General features: G+C 38.2%; 2 protein-coding genes across 4 annotated transcripts in view; one reads left to right on the top strand and one right to left on the bottom strand.

Moving 5' to 3' along the window:
• The window catches only part of LOC126367257 (NCK-interacting protein with SH3 domain-like), a 38,191-nt gene that overhangs the window by 9,260 nt on the left and 5,873 nt on the right, over positions 1–23,058 (top strand). Inside the window, exons 1-6 of one of the 3 annotated variants that reach the window (XM_050010676.1) lie at positions 19,620–19,735; positions 20,718–20,791; positions 20,868–21,052; positions 21,132–21,438; positions 21,547–21,758; positions 22,541–22,774. In XM_050010676.1, the coding sequence (XP_049866633.1) occupies positions 20,767–20,791; positions 20,868–21,052; positions 21,132–21,438; positions 21,547–21,758; positions 22,541–22,774 (963 nt within the window). In that variant the 5' untranslated portion in view covers positions 19,620–19,735; positions 20,718–20,766. Of the gene's footprint in view, positions 1–19,619; positions 19,736–20,319; positions 20,792–20,867; positions 21,053–21,131; positions 21,439–21,546; positions 21,759–22,540; positions 22,775–23,058 lie in introns of those variants that run through there. The other 2 variants (XM_050010677.1, XM_050010675.1) reach the window with 2 other exon arrangements.
• On the bottom strand, positions 16,424–17,345 carry LOC126367270 (lebocin-4-like). Its single transcript, XM_050010700.1, has one exon. It carries the CDS (start codon positions 17,287–17,289, stop codon positions 16,603–16,605), a length of 687 nt encoding a protein of 228 aa, XP_049866657.1. The 5' UTR covers positions 17,290–17,345; the 3' UTR covers positions 16,424–16,602.

Genomic DNA, 23,058 nt, shown 5'->3' with positions numbered 1-23,058 from the left:
CATTTTAAGAGCGGATCTCGCTATGAATTATTCAAGATCACAGAGAGACGTCGTTCAAATAAGGAAATAAAATGTTGCTGAAAGCGTACGACGTGCACATGCATTTCATTATGTACTATTGTTTACCTTCCTATCGAGCATGTAACTTTTTACTTTTTTTTTTATCATTTTCTCGTTTTTTTTAATCCTTATGTGGAACGATTCAGGAATGCCACCCTGCGAGCGTAGAGAAAGAACCAACGACTGCGGCCGACTCCGTGAAGTTAAGAATCCGTGTGAAGAGTTCCGTGAAGATAGTCCGTGAAGTTGAAGTCATGACTGCATGCAGTCAATATGAGCTACACACGACTGCAGCTGACTGAGCGAAGTTGATATCACGACTGCGTGTAGTCGAACGTACAACTGTTAGCAGTTTAATATAGCGATTGCATGCTATTGCTGCGGTGCAGTCCGTCGATGGCAGCCTGATAGTCTTACCAGAATTTAAGTTTATGAATATATAGATTATCTGGCAGTTTATCAGCAATTTCTGAACCCAGTAAACATACTATATGGCTCATCTGACTACAAAGGTTAACGAAATAAGTACTATTATTAAAATTACTAAAATTGGTATTCGATTTCTTTATAGATCCCTGTAAAGATAATGAGACGACTTTTTTCTGTTACGTCATTATATTATTTTACAATAATTATTCATTTTATAATTAAGTTTCTTTGGAATCGGTTCTCATATACCGTTCATTATTCGGAAAGCCTTTATCAAATAATATGAAATCAGAATTACAAACAATATTCATTCTGTTTTAATTAATACAGACCGTTATTTATTGACGGAGAATTTATACAAACATGAGCTTGTTATTTCGTTCCGAACTTCTGTTTTTAGAGTACGTACACGAAAAGTACTTACTTATAGTCTCTCAGATTTAATCTGGTAATAAAAAACCAGTAAGACTAGAAATATATTTCATTCGTCTTACTAAATAAACGACTATAGGATAAGTACAGATATAGAAACCGTTTGGTACGTAGGTAGTCTTCAAACCTCACTTTTAAAACACCTTAACATTTTCTCGAGACGCACAATAAGTTCGTAAAAGAATTCACGACAGTAGTCTGGGCTAGGTAACTGTCTTTCCTTATAAACAGGTGATTCTTAGCGGGTGGTCGCGTCTGAAGTGCGCTTTACAGGTGACCCCAATATACTCCTTTACGGACAGACTTCTTTTATCCGCCACTGACAGCTACCTCTACTGAAAGGGATATCCTGTACTTTAGAAGTCAATATGTTGGAAACAGAATAACGAAGACACGGAACACTAAAATTAAACTTGTATTGGCTTTTGTCCAAGGATACTTACAGCCCTGTGACCTTGCTATAGGGTATAAAATATTTACTCGCAAGTACCTAATGGAATGGTGATTAGCTCAAATTATTTTGAACGGCCGAATGGATTTTTAATTTCGATTTTGAAATTAGATTTTAATATCCGATGCCCATGACGCTTATGACTGAATCACGAGTAATAACTAAGTTATATGGGGGGGGGGGGGGTAACTGGTTAATCACAACCTGTATCTTAATTTATTTCTAATTTAGCTATAGAGGGTACTTATAACCATCAATCAAAGTGACCACACTTGGATGCCTTCCGGCCGTTTGAATATTTTGGCAGGTAGGCTAATATAATAAATAATAATCCGAAGACGATTCATTCCATTTATCACCAATGGAGTTACGTACGTAAGTAATCTAGCGTATATGACTCTATTCCTAGCCTCAGCAGAATAAGTGTTAAAGTCAATTTCATTCTTTAGGCAATAAGAAAATCAACCGATTCGTGAGACGTATTAGCCCAGTTTGTAGAACGCTTGCCTCTTACTTTGAAGTCGCAGATTTGAATCCAGCACAGGCCTAAACCGATGATTGACGAATTTGGTTTCGACGTCATGTTTGGATCATAAATTATTATCACGTGCTCAACGGTGAAAGAAAAGATCGTGAGGGAACCCACCCACATTCCCGAGAAACGCATTTTCGGAGGTATATGACCTAACCTGTATTGGGCTGGCTTTCCGTTCGCGGGTTGGAAGGTCAGATAGGCAGTCGCTTCTTTAAAAAACTGGACCTGTCAAGTTTTCAGGTTGGGTAAGCAGGCTTTGTGAAAAACGGGATAATGCTAGGGAGATGAGACAATAAGAAAATCAATGAGAAGTTAAGGCAGATAAGAAAAAATGTATAAAACAAATTGAAGAGAGGATGAGACTGGGTGGAATAGCGGCGTTTGGTGCGGGTCCATTTAGCGGGACGGTTTTATTATGAAAATCGGCCCGCGAGAGACTCCCTTCCTCCGCTACCCCCGCGTCGCCCCTTCGTCCCCTGTGTCACCATCGCGATACTTGTGACTACCGCAACAGTTGCCGGCTTTTAGAGAAATCATTCCGAGAGCCGAGGACTTTTAGGGCGGATTGGTAAATAGCTGAAAAATATTTCAATATTCCAGAATGTTGATCACTATTTTCACTATGATCCTACGAAAGAAATAAGTGAAAACGAAAAGCTCTTTACCAGTTCTAGTTTCACAAATTACAAAATCCAATACGGAGGTACAGTCGCACGGAGATGGGATCGGGCACTAATTGCCGGTATCGGGGGCTCACATTAGCGGCGTACAGTCAGCGCCAATTAAAAACCCCGGCCGTCGGATATTGTCCCTCTGTACCAGCCGGCGGCCAATCAGAGCCGGGACAGATCCATGGCCAAACGACCACTGCAAGCCCAATCGATGCCAATACAATTATACGCCGAATTCACTAATTATAACCGGGTTAATCTCCTGTAATGCTCCGTTGTTGATTGCACACATAGATTCTCATTTCCTGGTTCATACATAATATGCTTAATAACTTGTTTCTATTACCCTTAATACAAATGGACATGAAAATTACCCTGTTATATTTAAGTACATAATCCTCTGTGTGTCAAGTGTAATCGGTTTAAATAGGTACTTACGTGTAAAGTAACGTACGCATCGAATTCAGATCACTCTCCTGCTTTGAAGTCGGTTAAAAATGCGCGCCACGACTTTTCATTCGTTAGCCACATTCTTAATTAACATTTGCTTGGTAGTAACGCTTTTCATGAGCAATGTTGAAAAAACTGTGAAAAGCTACGTGCTGGAACTTCGTTAATAACCCGACGAATGCACAAAGAAGACTCGAGTGCCGGCGATGCTCTGTAACGTAAAAACAAGCCCCTGAGTAAAAAGTGAAAAATTACTTGGCAGCGTTGCAGTTGGCCTCACTTTTTCTTAATTTGTTTGTTAAACTACGACTTCGTGTCAGCATGCAGCGTCCGGAGTTCGCTCTTTAACATATTGTGCGTAACTCACCTACTTGGCACACGTTTCCAGTCCACATTGACCTGCATTAATACTTACTGGATTTCTTTCAAACATTGTAAAATACGAAATCTGGGGCGAAGCGGCAACAACTCTTACCTTTCAAAGTATCTCATAGAATGCTCAATATATTACTCGTAAAAGTTTTTAAAAGATTCCTGTAGGAAAGAGTACGTGATATGTGAAAGAGGAATGACATTTTATTCGTAGTCCTTGGGTGTTCTCTCCACTAATCCCTTCTGTACTTTGTAATAAAATGGACTTTAACCGAATTTGGCCATCTAGATAACATTCTAAATTAAGGGTTAAGCTTAAGAAAACTTATAGCGTTAGTTGCGCCAGGGAATCTGTGTATAAATCACAAGATGCATTTGGTGCATGTGGTAAACTTTCTTCATTAGTTATTTACATGAACGCGGCCCACATTACACTGCTGGAGATTAGCTTAAGAGGAGTTCCACTGTTCATAAGCGATGTAAGACGCTAGAGACTGTAGAGTCAAGTCATATTTTTAAGCTAATAGGTAAATAATAAAAACGCTGCAATCGTTGCTTAAGATCAAGTGGGATCGTGGCAACACACTAAAAAAAAATGTGTTTTAAAATTACCTCACTTGGTCAGTGAGTGACGACGCACCGATGTGTCCGCTCTTTGAGTGTGCGGTACAATCAAATAGGTAAGTAGCTTTTCCTCTTATCAAAATCAAACATGTAAATGTAATAAGTGATATAATTATATAATACTCAGTACTACAATTTAATTAAAAACAGGGTGTGCCTATCATGGCTACGGTTGATTCAATAATATGTTGATAATTATACGTTAATTGTGTTCAATGTGTTTGATGTAGTATCGCTTATTGTAATAATGAAATATATTCAAAAGAGCTATTCTAAATAGTACCTAAACAGACAAATAGTAAGTACCTAAAAACTTAAATGGATAATCTCTCTCTCTCTCTCTCTCTCTCTCTCTCACCGGCCATCGTGGAAAGTATGTTAGATTGAAGCAATTCACCTAAAAGCAATATTGCTATTTGACATTTATTGAACTTGCTCAATATTGTTTTTTAGATGAATTTGCTTTGATGCGGCCTTTTTAGAGGTAGTTCTAAAACATTAACATATAAGTATGAGATACTGCATAAGCGGGCCAGACGTTCACGATTACCTACGTGAGTATAAAAAACACTTGAAGTGCTAACGTCAACTAGAAGTGACGCTGCCGGCATAAGAAAAATACAAAAGTTAGCTTTTCAATTCCAAGCTCACTCGGTGGCGTTTCCTTTATCACACGTGCAGACATTCAACGCATGCAGAAAGAGCATTTTCATTAGTGCCAGCAAGGATTTAATTACATCTACACAATAAAGCTTTGAAGCGGGTTTCTCATTTATTTTTTACCCACGTTTGCACCATATTTCATCTTTAAGCTTTCAATTTTGCGGTGGCGTCGTTCGTTTAACGTCTATAACCTAGGCTTTGCAAGTCATAAAATAATAGGAGATTAGTCGAGATTGTTAGCGAGGAAATAAAAGAGAAATAACATGATTTTTAAAACATTGCTTAGGTATGTAAGATAATTTCATTGGCGTTGGTAGTTCAGCAGGCTGCGCCGCACCTTGAAGGGTCCGTCTACGACCAATTTGGCGCCATAAAACCGACGTAGGTGCTCGGCGCTGAATTTAACTTTAATAAGAGCGCATTGCGCCTTCGTGCATATTGCTTATCGAGAATTAATGTACTTTACACACAATTCGCTCGCTCTATCGAAACAGGTAAATTTAATAAGTTTCATACGTTCCACTCCCTCGAGGATCCATTATGATTACGAAACTCGTAACACACAGTTACAAACTTAATAAAATTAGTTACATACGGATGTAACAAATTTTATTAAGTTTGTAACTGAAAAAAACGATAATGAAAAATCGTGAAACACAAGTCCCCGTGGACTTGTGTCGTGAGCTTGTGTGTGTCTTGTGTGGACTACTATAATATGTCGGATATGTGAAATTTAAGGCAGTTACAAACATTGCTAGGAAAATGGATGAGAATTACTGTAAGTATATCCTTTTATTTATAAATAGAGCTATTCGGTACCTACTCAATATATAAATTTTTGTTGGCGAATGTCGTTGTCGTTAATATGGATACTTAGTTCATTTTGCGATAGATGTCTCACTTATTACCCCCATGGGAATGTAGCCGTGATCTTATAGTGTTGTGTTATACCTATGTAACGTTATCATATTGACATGAATGTCGTGCTGCCGACACTTATATTAATAATGATAGCCATCAATAAATTCATTATCGTCATCAACTAAATTTTTACTCATAACGTAATAGATTAATTTTCCTATTTTACACAGGAAAAACAATACAGCCAAACACGCTGTTTAGAAATATTGAAATCTATTAATACTGTGGCCAGTCTAAGACTAACAATTTCGAGGGTTTTTCTTTTCTAGTCACGGTTCGTCTTACAGGTGATCTACTCGCTGTTAACGCCATAATTCACCAAATCTCCTTCTACCTTAACTAATTAAAATTGCAAAACCAATTCGAGCGGGAGCGCAGGGGGTTGGCTGTGCGGTGTAACATGTTGGCCCGCAGGTTTGCACGATGTACAATTGATGTGAAAGTGACACTGTTCAGGGCGTACTGTCAGTCGTTTTACACGTGCAGCCTGTGGGTCAACTATAAGCAGCGTGCCATCAACTCTCTGCGCGTCCAGTATAATAATGCTTTCAGGATTCTCGTGGGTCTTCCTAGGTACTGTAGCGCGTCAGGGATGTTTGCGGCGGCGCGTGTTGATGGCTTTCACGCCATCATTCGCAAACGAATCGCTTCCCTGATGTGCAGAGTGAGATGTAGCCCGAACGGCATTCTGAAGGCATTATCAGATAAGCCAGATTGTCCTTTTTGGAGGCACTGGAATGCGATCCACGTGGCCTTTTAATTCTTTTGTTTGTTTTTTATTAATTGGTGTGTTTTTTTTTTTTTTTTTGTTTTTTTTTTGTCCGTGTGTAATGTAATTATGTTGTCTGTGTGTAACTTTTTTTTTTTTATGGGCATCGCCTGAAATAAAAGCTTTTTATTTTTTATTTTTATTTTTTTTTTAATTCCTTTCTTAGTCTCCAAGAAGCTTAGACAACTACCTTTAGTTGACTAAAGGTGATCCAAAGATGCAAATTGCTCTGAACGGATGTTGCTGCTACACCCTGTGCAGTGACTGAATTTCACACCGTTGCATAATATTTAGTATCGAGGTTTTCATTACATAGGGTGTTAGTGACATCGTAACGAATATTCTATTTTCTTTAATTATTTTCAAGTCTACATTTGCGACGGAAAATTCAATTTGATATCAACTCAGAATCATAGTCCGAATCATCCCTCAAAGTTTTCGTTACGATGTCACTAACACCCTGTATACTTAGTACTATTTATTTTATTTATATAATAATAAGTACATGTTAATAAACTTTTTAACTTAGATATTAATTCAGCAATATTTGGTGACAATCACATATAGTTGTTTTTTTGACAATTATAGTAGATTATAGATTTGCGGATTTGTTAGATTTGTTAACAACTTGACCGGAATCATAAATATTATAAAGCGACGCAACAATGTAAAAGATAAGCTTGATTGAATGTAGGTACTATCAATTAACTAACTATCCCTCCGGAGGTCTGTTATATACGTCTACATGAAAACTAATCGTTGAATGACGTCACGTCATTCATTATGTTCGACTTGATTGATCGTCTGCTAGGTATTCCCAAGGAGGAACCACGGTCGTGCGTAAGAGGTGCAATACACATATACATATAGGTACTGTTACTTCGATTCGAGTTTGTATCAACAATTGAGTGACGTATTAAAAATGACTATCGGGAGTCTCATATCCCTACTTTAAACGCGGTTTGAACCCGTTATTATGTGTTTTAATTAAAGAACGACTTTTAAAGATATGGGATAGGTTGTTGCCAGTGAGCCAATGATGGAATGTTTTTTTTTGCGTTTTTTTAAATTATTTTCCGTTCCATATTTTTGCGACGGTAAATTCCACTTGATACTAACTCAGAATCATTGTCTGAATTATCCCCCTCAGTATTCGTTACGATGTCACTAACACCCTGTATGTATACTGAGGAAGAATATAGCTATATTTATCTACTGTTGTTTTGCCTCTGTCTTCACCATACGGCAGGCCAGACGGTGTGCAAGACAACAGTTTTTAGGAAGGCTCTGTTCAATATTCTTTTGTTGAACACCTCTACAAAGCAGATGATAATCGAAATGCCTGGAAAGATGGTCTTAAAAATATATGCCATGCTAACTCGAACATGGGTGTGTAGAACACCTGAGGACTCAGTCTTGAATCGCTTTTGGAATGGCTTCAACCTTCTTGTTGAATGTCTCTACAAAACAGAAGATATGCATATTTTGATTTATTATATGCCAATATCTACTCTAAACCGGCGTGCGTATATGAAACAATTGATGAATGTGGACGAAGCAAAAGAAGTGTGTCAGGATCGAAGCAAATGGAATTCCATAGTCTCTGCTTACCCCGGTGGGGAATAGCTTATGTATGTATATGCCAATATATTACACGAACGTGTGCGTAGCGCCCCTTAGATCTCGATCTCTTGAGGACGAGCCTATTCGGATCGATCTTCCGCATTGACGTTAGACGTCACATGTTGAGATTGTTTGGGATTATAGAGAAACAGTGGTACTGTATCCAGTATACGCTATCTAAGTTTATTTTATACCTGTCATTTTCTTATCCGCCGAAAAGGAAAGGGACTATTATTAATCGACAGCCGTAAAATTTATGGAACACACGTCAAGTTTAGGCAGAAATTTGAAAAACCCTTCCAAAATTTTATATTGGCCTATTAGCGGATTGTAAGGTTATTACTCGACAGAATTAAGTTGATATCATACATTAAACGGATTGCACATGAGCGAGAGGGCTATTTTATTCGCCTGGGTTACTCATTCTTTTAAAATTTTATTATCAGTTGTCAATCATCCGTCCCTTTCTTTTTTGGCGGGTAAGAAAATGACGGGTATATCTTAAAATTAGGAGATGACTGCAGGAATCGGGGACAATGTATAAATACATAAGTAAACTATATATGTGAGGCCTTTGCCCAGCAGTGGGATCTTGTAGGCTAGATTAGATTAGATATGTAATGATAGCTGTAATTAATCATAAAACAGTAACATAGTTCCCTTTTTGATGTAAGGAGGATTCTTAATGCTAAAAAAAATATTTCCGACGATATTCATTCATACCTATTGTGTTAGCTACATTTATCTCATTAGCTAGTGTTAATAACATTACTTTTTATAAAAAGTGGGTATTCTAAATGATAATTAACAGACAAGATACTTTGGTTGATTGTATTCCCCTAATAGAATTCATAAGTATTTACTTACTTATACTCAATCATTTTTCTGTAATTAACACTTAGTTTCACGTTGACGTAGGCAAACCTCCACCAGTGAACCCATCAACTTAATCCATGAGCAGTAGGTATCACAGCTATTCAAAGTGTTTGATTAGTAAAGTAGTAGGTAACTGTTCATAAAATGTGTGTTTCTCTGGCGATCCATTAGCGCGACACTCATTTGAATCCCGACCATGTGTGCTGGCGACTCGTTCGTTACAGCAAAGAGGATTACACTTAAACATGATGTATAATGGTCGCGTCAGTTGTTTCCATTGGCTTAATTATGAAAATGAGTAAGTATACGAGAGCTTATGTAGTTATTTGGAAGGAATGAATGCGAAAAAGGACGCATACGAATAATGAGTGTCATCATAGACCCATCTCGGTATTAGTGTGGGTTGAAAAGCCCGCCTCTCCATTCTGTAAAAGTTCTAAAACTGAGTAGTTTTAGAATATAAAATATAATTATAATATTAATTTTAGTTACTTACTTATAATTTGTATTCTTACCACACTGGGACCCTTCGTGTGAGGGTTCTAATAAGAGAACATTGATAGACATGCAAAACCCGAAGCCGAATGAAGCCGTGGTAGCCCAGTTGGTAGAACGCTTGCCTCTCACTTTGAGGTCGCAGATTCGAATCCAGCATAGTTCTAAACCAATGATTGCCGAATTTGTTTTCGAATTCATGTTTGAATCATAAATGATTATCACGTGCTCAATGGTGAAGTAAAACTTCATGAAGAAACCCACATTCCCGAGAAACGCGTTTTCGGAGGTATGTGATTTCCCTTTGCGGGTGGAAAGGTCAGCTGTTTGTAAAAAACCGGACCTGTCAAATCTTCAGGTTAGGTAAGCGGACCCTGTGATAAACGGGATAATGTTAGGGAGATAAAGACATGCATAAACGTTTATGATTATCACATAAAACATTGTTTAGGTATCGAGGTAAGTACCTACATAGATAGCCTTGGAATTACCCTATGTTTTCCATTGGTTTCGATCTATTTATGTGCATTTTCATTTAGCCGTGAAAACGGTCCATGAAATTTAACAAACAGACAAAGTTTGCTCCCTGCAAAGATTATTCCCTGAGGAAACCAATGTAAACACATGTCAACAGATAATAAAACCAGTCAACGACTCACTTCTAAGAACTTAAGGTATGAAATAGCAACATTTTCCTGGTTTACGTAAGTAATTGAATGCACACTTGGCACGGCACACGTAATTAAAACATGCTAGTTGCGACTTGTGACTTTCTTAGTGTTTCATATAGTTTCAACGTTATATCGTATTTATTTTAATGTCATCCCTTCATCATCACTTACGTATATTTATATTATAAGTAGGTAATTACTTTGTCCATCATCATTCCCCAAGCATTATCCCGTTTTTCACAGGGTGCGCTTATCTAACCTGAAGATTTGATAAGTCCGGTTTTTTACAGAAACCATCCCAATACAGGTTAGGTCACATACCTCCGAAAATGCATTTCAGGAAGGTGGGTTTCCTCACGATGTTTTCCTTTATATCTGAGCACGTGATAATCATTTATGATCCAAACATGAATTCGAATACAAATTCGGTAATTGCTTTGTCCAACTTTCTATTTTTCCTAGTGCCTTCTTTGTTGTAGAGCGTTTGGGACGATCCCTTTCCCCGATCCAGCGTACTACACATCCCACGTTGCACTCGCTATTTATTTTAGAACTGGCTTCATAATACCAACACGCTGTTGCAGCTGAATCTAAATGGAGTGGTGGCTTGGGGTGGGAAATACCGCAGTCTTGCAGCGCTAAGTATTTTGTCGAGGCGAAAACCACTAACTACGCGGAAAATTCGCCGCCCCTTTAGCGAACGACCTCATTCACGTTACAGCTGCTTCCGGCGACGGGACTGCTCTCCATACTGCCTTCTACATCAAAGTACTCCTAATGACTGTTATTCAAATTTCTACAATAGCCTGCAATTATGGAAAAATTAGGTGAGTAATAATGGAAACAGGATCTCCTACTTATGCATGGAATGTAAATTAGGATTACGACTAGCGCCTCGTCATGTTTACGCCAATTATAATTCATAAGGAAAATCTGCTTGTTCAAAATAGGTATTTCTTCATGGAAAGTACAATATACTGGCATATCGAATTTTGAGAGCAGATAGTTTCCTGTTATAGTACCAATCGTGTAACTATATAGTGAGGTTTTAACTTAATTGTTGTGGAGCCCTGTTTTTGTCTAAAACCTTCGCATTAACCTCGAGACTGAAACCAAAGTTCCTCCAGCATGGGCAGCTTTGTTTACACACTTGAAATATATAGATAAATAAATAAATAAAAAATAAAAATCGTTTATTTCGGACAAAGTCCGAGTCCGTGTCCGTCCGTGTCGTTGTGCAATAAAGTATTATTGATTGATTGATTGAAAGTCCATAGAATGTAATCCATAGAAATAAGTGCCTACCTATTTAAAATTGGAGTTACCACATTTTCAGCTTAGTTCTGTTGGGGAAATAGGCATAGACGGGCAAGATAATAATTTACTACTAGATGATCCGGTGGCCCTTTTCCACCTTTTCTTTTTTTAATTACATTTAAGTACTTACTTAATATTATTTATTTGAAAATTAGCGAAATCGGTTTAGCTGTTCTCGAGTTTTAACGCGACTAATGAACAGCAAATCATTTTCATACATATAAGATTATATGAAATAAGTAATGTAATTTTTGGAGGTTATTTTTATAAGTACTCAGATACTTTTTTACGGGTGCACTTTATAGTCGGTGGGTATAATTCTTTTTAATTCCATTGCTGTCAACAATAACGTAGAAGTACATTTGATCCCCTCGAGGCGAGTCTTGTCCGTTTAACCCTCATGAATAATTCAGCGAAGTGCAAGCAGACCTCAATATCTTCACAAAATGACCGCGCTCGTAAAATTGTGTATGAAACAATATTAAAAATGATAATGCTATTCAATAATGCAGTAGCTAGGAATACTAATGATCTTCATTAAGTATGCAATGCAAAAAGAAAGTTCACTCACTGGTAGTCCACTCACTACTCTTAGGCACAAAAATATGCAATTTCAAAATATTTAAATTTTGTGTCTTTTGATCTTTTCTTATAATATTTAGGTCGCTCCGGTCTATGTTATTTACCGCTATCGACCCACTAGGGTCGATTAATTCTTTCAAATTATAATCTCTTCAGACGACGCCCTGAGCCGAGGTTCGCGCCCAACTGGGCCATCAACCCTGTTGTCTTAAATTCTGTACCGGGTGAGAGCTGTCAGTGCTCGCTATCTGACCGGCCAATGATAGTTAATGCCATCTGGCTAAATCTACAATAAGTCACGTCAAAAAAAAAGGTCTACGTTATTAATACTATGTTATTAATTTATTAGATAAGTAATGCAATACTTTGTGCAAAAATACGTGATTATGCAGGTAACCTAATCATGGTCAAAGACAAACAAGTTTGATAACGAGTTTAATACTAAATTTAAATAAATATTTATTATGTTTTGCATACTATATTAAATTAAATAAATAAATCACGCTTCTCAATAAAATCATACATAGGTATCTATATCACATCGCACTGGATTGAAAGCTGCTATCTTTCAGCAGTTCGGCATTCTTCAAATTATTGTTCTTCATCACTGCTATCTTTCGGCCGCCGAACTGGTTTTCCCGGGATTATGTGCAAATTGTCCAAACGGGCTTCACGCACACTTCTGGTATAAATCGGATTGGAATCGTAGTAAGCCTTACCCCTAATTAACCGGATAGGGTAAAACTCAGGATCTTCATCAATTAAAGTATCAATGTCCCTCACGCTGCGGTGAACTTCACCGTCCAAATTATCACTGCTGGTCTTCAGTACGTGCACTCGTGGACGACTTGGTCCTCCAGGTAAGACATACTCGTAAGGTGTCCTTACAGAGTTGTGAAGGTCGCGTGTTGATCTAGCGTAAATTGGAAGGGGTCCACGTGGTTGGCCAGGACGAGGATGGAACGGGTTGAAGGGCCCGGGAACAGACGGCCGCATAGGATGTAGGTCAGGTTCTGCAGGAAGAATGCTTCTTGCGTTGTGGAGTTCACGCGTCGATCTAGCGTAGATTGGGAAAGGTCTCCCCGGTTGGAGTGGTCTGAAGGGGTTAGAAGGCCCAGGGAAAGATGGCCGCAGAGGATGATCCGGCTCTGGAGGTAGGATACTCCTTACAACACGAGTGGGTCCTGGTTCAACGGTACCAACCGAATGTACCCTGGAATGGCCATCTAGGTCGTATTCAATGTAACCAGGTTCGTCTAAGAAAAGCTCGTCATTATAAAGTTCACGGGTTGCCCTGAGCTGACCTCGTCTGTATTCCACGTAAGGCCGCAGGGCCTCCTCGACACACGTCACTTCAGCAATAACTGCCGCGAGAAGAACGCCCGCCACCACCACAAGCTTCACCATTTTGCTACGGTTGGTTTAGAACTAATAATTTTCCTTTATGAAATCGAGAATATATACTAAACTTTAAGGAAACTTGCTTGATCAATATAGAAGGAAGTGTCATAAAATGACGCTGAGATTGACTAATCAGCAGCTTGTTTATATTATGAGTGTGTATAGTATTATGTATAAAACCACATCTTATGTATCATTTCAAGACAACTATTTACTATCAAGACACTTATAATTGTCTTGAAAGTAAAGTATTGAAAGAAAAGAAAGTGAGGTGAAATCCCTCAACGTTCCCTATTTTAAGGCACATATACAATAAGTTACCAAAAAATATACAACATAAATACTATGTACACTCACGCCCGTAATCCCTAATGCAATGCCACTAGTAAACAAAACGCAAACTCTTTTTAACCTCCTAACGCCGAGATTTGCAGACACAATAGTTAAACAATGCAGTTTGGATTTTAAAAGGACATTCGGTCGTACGACTTTAAGATATGTCCGGGAAGATAAACTCTCTCTCCTTTTCTTTATAATGTCTTCTTCCTCTACTCCATTCTTCTTATATCTTCTTCTTTATAAAGTAGATATAGTACTGTCATGGTGTCCTCTTTCCATAGTAATGTATATACATTATAATCATTATTTATTGTCTTCTATGCATTGCTTTTAATATAGTTTATGTAGGAATACTTATATTTTAACTATTATTTTGCACTGTCTATCCCGCAACGCTTTTATTAAATACATTTCCTATAGCTTTAGGTATTACCAGGTTGCCTGGAAGAGATTGCTACCTTAGCAATAAGGCCGCCTGTACCTAACTAACCTAACTAATTGGTTTTTTTATGTGTGTTTTAAGTGCAATAAAAAGTGTTTGTACTGACTGTATTGTATTGTATTGTATAAGCTGAACGCGTTCTATAATGTTCCCAGTTCAACATAGAAGAAGAAAAAACATGAATACTAAATACACATAAATACACGCTTGCAATACTTATCAGGGTGAGGACACAGAAACAGAAATTATAAATCTTTGTGTGTCATATTTAAGAGTAGGTAAAGGAACTGTAAAAAAACTTACCAGACAGCATTAAAGTAGCGGGTGGACTTTATGTGAAGTTTTGAATAGTAATTACAGTTCACAGAGGTAACGGTACCTCAGTGTTCGATGACTCTCCACGGCAAATGGAAGTGTGAGTGGAGAGACCCTCCTCGACGGACCCTTCCTCGGAACCTCTTACCGACAAGTGAAGAGAACTAAAGTCTCGTCGTTTTCATATTGCTCTATAAAATCGACTTCATCTTTTGTGTGGCTCTACTTGGCCGTTTGTAAATAAAAATCAACTTATAGTCGTTGAAGATAGAGTCGAAAGCATTTTACCAGTCGTCTTCCATCAATTCTATTTCCTCAAGTTGGCACAATAACTATAAATATATTAATTTACCTGCTTGAATAATCAGGAGACAATTTAACTTGCAGCCACTGATGAAACTGGTGACAATGGATGTACCCAAATATCGCCCATAATAGAAACTATATAAAATCCCTATGTCGAATTAAAATTCGACACCGGATACCTTTTATGTCCTAAACGACATGCCCGGTATGACAAGCAGCTGAATGTGTTCTGTTTTTATTCACACATACACACATAATACGCATAGAAGTTAGTAGTGTAGTAGTGAAGCAAAATGATAATAATAAAATATACCAGAAATTACAATTTTATTTCATACACCAAAAACAAACAAACAAAAAAAGTTAAAAACAATTAAAAGTTCTGTACCCAAAATAACGGTGGCTACTTAAAAATTTACGGACGACGGCTTATTAGTATCACGACGGTTATTTTCTATTGATGGTTTCCTTCTCCTTTTGACTGAAAATTTTAGACAATTTGAACATATTTTGTCTACGTAGCTGGTGCACCGGCATGACGTGATCTTTACCCAGCCAAGTGACGTCAGCTATGGCCCCCGCGAGTACCACACTCGCCACAAACGCGGAGTTATCCATTTCGTCAGTTGTTAGCTTAGAACTAATACACTTCCTCTTGATAGACGTCAATTTATTGCATTTACACTATGACCAATGAAAGAGAGGTCGTTACTTAGTCAGAGGTGGAAGAAACCTCAGATAGGGAAGTAATATCACGTGAAAAAGTGAGGGTGCCTTGTAAACAAAGTTTATTGTTCGACTATCCGAGTTCTTACTTGAGAGGTAGGTGCGTACGTAAATCCCAGCCGGCGTGTGAGTGATTTTCCACCCTTGACTAAGTGCTGCTTTTTCCTTGAACTCGGTATATAAATTGACATCTCCCAAAGGACAATTATTAGTTCGAAGCTAACAACAAGTGGAAATGGTCAAGTTGGTATTAGTAGTGACTGTAGCACTCGCAGCGATCATAGCTGACGTCATATGTCAGGTTAATGATGACGTGGTGGTACAACCGACGGATAGACAGAATTTCATAAAGATACCTAAAGATGTCGATGAAAGGAACATGGAACTCAGTCATATAACAAACAGCCGTCGTGGTCCAAGAAGCATATTTCCCCCAGACTTGGATATCGATCCCCCTAAGGGTGTTCTTCCGCCGGACCACGATTTTCACCCAATCAACCCCAGATACCGCCGTCAACAGCAATCCCAGGACGCAGATCCTCCAACATCTATTTACTTTTTGTAAGGCGGCGATATCGTGGTCTTCTTCTTCTATCGTGTGGGTTGTGAGGTGGATTACCAACCCCATCAACCCTGATATCGTGGTGATCGTGGATTTATAAGAATTCAGTCACAATATGAACGGTAACGAAGACATAGGTATACTCACCCTTTGGGGTACCTACTGCTAATTTGTTTTCGAAATATTATTAAAAATACAACTACAACTATATATTTGGTTTATTTTGGTTAACGAAGACTTCATACACAAACCTACTCGTACGTGTTGTGAAATGTCTCTATTTCTTCAAATCTCTACATATACGCACGTGGAATAAATCTATAAAACAAGTGTAACTTACCTAAGACACAATAATTCATAACTTTACTGTTAATTAAATAAAAAACAATCACTTATTTCAGGCAAATAGCCATAATTTTTATTTGAATTTTTTATTTAAGTACTTATATAGGTATCTAAACAAAATCTAAAATACTGGAGTAGGGGAGGGCGACAAACAAATCTTTAAATATTAGATAAAAGACTTCGTTAAATATTTTTTATTTAAACGACATTAAGAATATCTATCCATCACTGAATTTCTTCTTCATCGAACTGGTCAACACTTCTGGATTTGCGAGCACCACCAATTCTCTGCCACGGCTGCGTGCGGACATTTGGGTTCCAGTTAGGGATGATCACGTCACGGTGGGATGGTTTCTTCAGGCCAGGAATGTGGAGGTCACGTACCGTTCTAGCGTAGATTGGATATGGTCCGCGGGGATGACCAGGACGAGGCCTGAAGGGGTTGTAAGGTTTGGGCATAGTCGGCCGGAAGGGATCAAAATCTAGAGGGGCTATGCTTCTTGCATTACGACGATTGTATCCAGGATGAGTGGCTCCCGTGTCCCTGCTACCTGAAGAAGAAGAGTGCCCTCCGTGGCGTCTAGCGCTGGGCGAGTCCACACTCCGGACGTGTCTTGTGTTTGAGTCCAGGTTGATGTCGTCGATGACTGAGGGTAGGACAGGATGGTCACCAGTAGCCGGCGCACGGTCTATGTCGTCTCCGTTCCATAGCCACAGCGGCTCATCATCGCGAGCTTCGCGTACCGTTCTGATGATAGGTCCTCTTGTTACAGGTGGCCTGTATGTTGGCTGGATGATTGTAGGATAATATTTTGTGGGTGTCCTAAGCGTCGGCAACACGTAACGCTGACATGTCACGTCTGCTACTAACACTGCGAGTGCGACACTCGCTATGACTATTAGTTTCACCATTTTCACCAGTTAAACACGATGGTTTCTTGAACACTAATAGGATCCCCGGGAACATAAGTATTTATATGGACGTTTGAGGAAATTGAGGTAATTAACCGAGTTTAAAATACATCGTAAAATCAGGGAAGAACCGGGCTTACTTACTCCATTGTTTGGACATCTGTGGTATGAATAAGTCAATGAATCGATAACCTTATGACTCAGTGCAAAGAGGTAACTACATATTATTTTGATCGCGCGCATTTTTTGTGCGCATAGTTGACGAAGAGTGATAGATATAGATATATCTAGGATAAGCCTCTGCCTACCCCTTTGGGGATACAAGCGTGCAGGTCCAAGGATTTTTTAACGTGACTTACTGTAGATTTGGCGCAAATGGTATTAACTACTTGGCCGGAGCCAGCGAAGGCATAATGACCCCGATTCCTGCAGGCACCTCCTAAGTTTATTTTAAGTTATACCCGTCATTTTCTTAACCGCCGAAAAGGAAAGGGACGGATGATTGTCGACAAGTTAATTTTAAAATGAATGAATAACCCGTGCAAATAAAATAGGCATCTCCTTGGTATGCAATAAAATTAGATGGCGTTTGCAGGAATTAGCACCAATATCTATCTAAATTCTGTATCAAGTAATATATGAAGGAAGACGGTACTTAGGTAGGTACTTATCTCTGAATCCAAATATGGAGGCTTATTTTTTTTACCAGATTCACTGTATCAGCAACTGTAACATCAGCTGACCCAAAAAGTTATCAATAAGTATGACTATGTTTGCTGTGTATAAAACTGCAAACAAAACCCGCGCCCGGCTCGCTTCTCCCGCTTTTTCGGCTTTGTCTGCATCGATCTTTAATTATATGAACGCTACATAACTAAATCATTATTAGTTATTCCCCGATCATAACATGGTGTTTATTTATGTATAAAAAAGTATCAACCATTAGGTTCTTCCCAAATTGTAAGACGAATTTCTTATCTCTATTTCTTTAGTCGTTCCTACAAATGTTCACAATTATTACTTTAATTAAATATTATTATCACGTTAGAAAGAAAGAAACATTTATTACTTCCGGACACCACAGACACAGACAGACAGGTACATTACATTTAACACAGGACAGAAACCACACGGAAATCACTAAGTACACAGACAAAAAAAAATATAAAATAAAAAAATACCAAAACAAAAAGAAAAACAAACCAAATTCATAAAAACAATAATAATAAAACAAAGTATCTAAATGCAACGCACTGACGGCCCGATCATCTGCGGTGGAGTCCGGAATAAAAGGACCTCGCTCAGCATAAGTCGCGGCGTGAGCCACGACGCTGGTATTCTGCGGGCCCTGCCGAGTGAGGCCACGGACATCGCGGTATATATGTACATAGATACATACTACTTAAACTTACTTACATATAATTATTTAGTATTACAAAATTATAACAATTACGTTAAAGCTGTACAACGCCATCTTTATTGTTTTTGGTGAACGTAACCTGGAAAGTCCCTCATTATGTGTAAGTATGATAGCTTACACACTACATCGATATCCGTCATTTAAAAAAAATATTAACTAAGTTAACAAAGATACAGACCACGGGGATTACCCAGATGTATCCAGAGGATCTATCATCAGCTGCTATGGCTGTGGAATAGAGACCACACAAACTGCATAAACCGTGTGCCGGCTATCTAATGGTGACCGTCCCGTCACTCCCGTCTTCCGTCATCGATAATAGACCTCTAACAAAAGTCACGTCCGAAACGTGAACTCGCCCAGCGCTAGACATCACGGAGGACACTCTTCTGCAGGAACACAGGAGTTATTCACTCTGAATACAACCGTCGTAATCATCATCACCAGCCCATTAAAGTCCCCACTGCTGGGGCACGGGCCTTCCCTATGGATGGATAGGGAAATCGAGCCTTAAACCACCACGCGGGCCCAGTGCGGATTGGTGGTTATTAACGACTGCTAATGCAGCCGGGACCAACGGCTTAACAACCCTTCCGAAGCAAGCTCGAGATGAAAACTTTTTTTTTACCGTCGTAATGCAAGAAGCATATATTATGATAGTTCTCTCCTGTACTTAGTCCGTCTCACCATGTCCTTGCGCAGCGTAATCACCTGGCTCTTTTTTACCGGCTTCAAAAAAGGAGGAGGTTCTCAATTCGACCGTATATTTTTTTTTTAATGGCAACTTTTATCATAGTTTGACATTTCGTTTGAGCTGATTCATTATTATTGCTCATCACTTCTTATTAATGTAATCATAAAATAATAATGATTTGGGAACGTTTTATTATCTTTCTATTCAACACGAATAAACAATACAAAAACTTGCAGTTTGAACCTAATATTAATATGCTTTACCCCGTAGAAAGTGAAAATTAATGTTGCTGAATTGAATAATTCTTATTGGAAACATTGGAATCAAAGTAGGTAAGTCACTACGATAAAAAAAGAGAAATGTCAGTGTCAAACTGTCAAATTGGCAAATTGCAGAACTCTAGCAGAATTGAGGCTTTTCGGCGGGAAACGGGAACGGGACGGTTGCTTTCTTCATTGAGTAATCTAAATAATTAATACGAAGTGGTGTTTTGTGGTTAATGATCGCATTAAGTTAGTCGGAAGACATTCGCGAGTGTTATTATATTGGAGTATTCAATAAACAAAGTGTATCTGCCTATTTTCGCTTCGTGCTGGGAAGCCGCTTCATAACTCAAAAGTTTATGCGGACTTTTGAGTTAATTCGTTTGGGGTTCGGAGTAGGAGTCTACTCCGAGGGTGGGGGCTTAGGTTTCATCATCATCACCTTTCATCATTTCATTAATCATCAAGAAAAAAAATACGTCAGACATGGCTGTATGGGCATAGTTCCCTTTGCCTTACCCTTCGGGGAAAACCAAAACAAAAAAAAAAAAAACTAGCAGAATTGAAATTGATTTGTTGATAGATGGCTTTTTGGCGGGAGGCGGGAACGGGACAGTTGCTTTCTTCATTGAATGATCTAAATAATTAATACGAAGTGGTGTTTTGTGGTTAATGATCGCATTAAGTTAGTCGGAAGACATTCGCGAGTGTTATTATATTGGAGTATTCAATAAACAAAGTGTATCTGCCTATTTTCGCTTCGTGTCAGGAAGCCGCTTCATAACTCAAAAGTTTATGCGGACTTTTGAGTTAATTCGTTTGGGGTTCGGAGTAGGAGTCTACTCCGAGGGTGGGGGCTTAGGTTTCATCATCATCACCTTTCATCATTTCATTAATCATCAAGAAAAAAAATACGTCAGACATGGCTGTATGGGCATAGTTCCCTTTGCCTTACCCTTCGGGGAAAACCAAACCAAAAAAAAAAAAAAAAAATTGTTGATAGATTGGAAGCAAAAAACATGAAATCGTGTAAATAAACAAATGTTTACAGACAGTATCATTTTCTGAGAAAGACTCAAACACCGCTGAATACCGCAATCATGGGTGACGGACCAAACGGGTTTGGTAAGTGGTTTATCCATTGTTTTCCCTATTCTTTTTGGGTGTGGAATTAAGTTTTGACTTAAATGTTGTATTTTAGATGACATTGAAATACTCAAAGCCCTGTATGACTTCGAGGCTACCCAATCCAAGACTCTCAGCTTCACCGAGGGCGAATTCTTCTTCCTTCAACAAACCAACTCCAAGCAGCGAAATTGGTGGCATGTCGTTAATAGGAAAGGTCAAGTCGGGTTTGTTCCCTCCAATTACGTCGCCTCAGTCAAGGTAACAGTTCATTCCTATTGTACTAATCTATGATCAGACTAGAATGCTTCAATAAATTGAGTTTTATTTTATTTACTAGGTGGAGCCGGAATTCTTGCTGGCTTTTTTGAATGACTGCCTTAAGAATCTCAATGATAGTGGCATGGCGTCACAGAAGCAAGAACTGGTAACTAGATTGAATGAAAAGAAGAAACAAGTCCAGGTGTCTTTTAAGCCTCATACTAAGAAGCCACCAGCACCCAAGCCTCCACCACGCTTTGATGATAGTACCCCTCCTAATGGAGTATCACCATCATTTGATTTACGGCCTGTGGTATCCCAACAACATATTAGCGAAGAGAGGGAGATTCAGTCTCCTAAATCTTTGAATAGCAACACTACTAAAGGTACAGTTTTGTTATATTTGTAATAGAAATAAAATTATAATTCTTAGCTCAGTTCTTGAAAACGTTTTATTAGATTCATTTGTTAATCTAAAACTTTCAATATTCTAGATACTCATGAAGTGAGAAAGAATAAGTCCACTCTGAGCAAAACCTCCCAACAGCTGTCTTCTGACACCGACAACCAGGATGACAGTCAGGACAGCAGTGAGAGTATCAAGCCTAATGCCATTTATGAGATTGTACAAGCTGTGAGGAAGGAGACCCAGCTAAGCCATGAAATGTCCAAAGTTGCTGTTGAAACTGTTCTCATTTCCCTTAGAGTAAGTACATCCAAATATTCTAGATATCAAGACATAATGAACATATTTCAAATTCTACATTGACCTTTGTCTACAATTCTTATCATCCTTTACTTTGTCACACTAAGTAACTACCTCTTATGAAAACATTATGTATGTACATTGTTTTAAGTTTACGCAGTTATTATCATAATTAAAGTACATAATAACGGGTTCTTACCGCATTTAAATGGGGATATGAGACTCCCTGTCAGGGAGTCCCATTATTGTGTGCTTTAATTATTATGTATGTACGTAAAAAAAATTCTCTCCTTCCGAGAAACTGTGAAAGGCATACTTACAATACAAGAAAATAAAATTGCTATTCAAAATGCTAGATTAAGTAAATTAAATTCATCTTTTTTGGGGTTATGTATATGTTTTTACAATAAAAAACCAGATAATATTTCAAATTTGTCAGAAAATAAATTTAAAGCTCATGTGAATCTTATTATAACATTAATGACTACCTAAAGGATAAAAATGTCTGGTATTGAATGTGCTCCTCTAGTTATTAAATAACTTGTAATGTATACCCTCATTGGTTTTTAAAAGATGTGTTGCTGTTGCAGTTTCTTGACATTTCTTCTCCTCAGCCATAACACCTTGCGAAATGACGTAAATTCAAAAATGTTATATTGACCTTCAACAAGTTTATCCATGATAATTACATTAAATGAATGATTCTGATTTCTCTCATAATAATGTTATCATCATCATGTCCAACATAACATTTGCATATTTGTGTTTATCTACATTTCTAGGAATTCTTGCCCGGTGGTGCTGCCAGATCTATTATAGATGCATTACTCAGGGAAGCCAACAGTAACATTACCTGTCCGAAGAATGCGATTGATGCAGCACCTGATGCACTGAGGATGATGACAGCTCTCAACTCCCTCTCCAAAGCAGCCAATGATGCTCAGCAGAGGGGCTGGGCATTACATGATGATGCTCATGATATACAGACTCAACTGCTTGAGCTTATTTCGGTCATGGTATGTGATCTTGATTGTCAATAATGTTATTTTTATTTGCTATGTATTTTACTTTAAGTTCTCTAAGATAACCATTTGTAAAGCTCCTTGGTTCATAACAAATAAAGAAATTTATGACAACCTGAAAATGAATACAGTGAAGGAAGAAATCAAGGGTTCAGTCCTAAACTATCAAGCAAGGCTGAAAAAACATCCCAATGAATTGGCAATCCAGCTTACTAATCAAACTTATAGGAAACAACTCAAAAGAAAAGATATACTAGAGCATTCAGAAGAATGAGTGG

Source organism: Pectinophora gossypiella, chromosome 6, assembly GCF_024362695.1.
Source record: "Pectinophora gossypiella chromosome 6, ilPecGoss1.1, whole genome shotgun sequence".
NCBI classification, from domain to species: Eukaryota; Metazoa; Arthropoda; class Insecta; order Lepidoptera; family Gelechiidae; genus Pectinophora; species Pectinophora gossypiella.
Note: the sequence above shows the minus strand (reverse complement) of the source record. Positions and strands in the feature narration are given on the sequence as shown.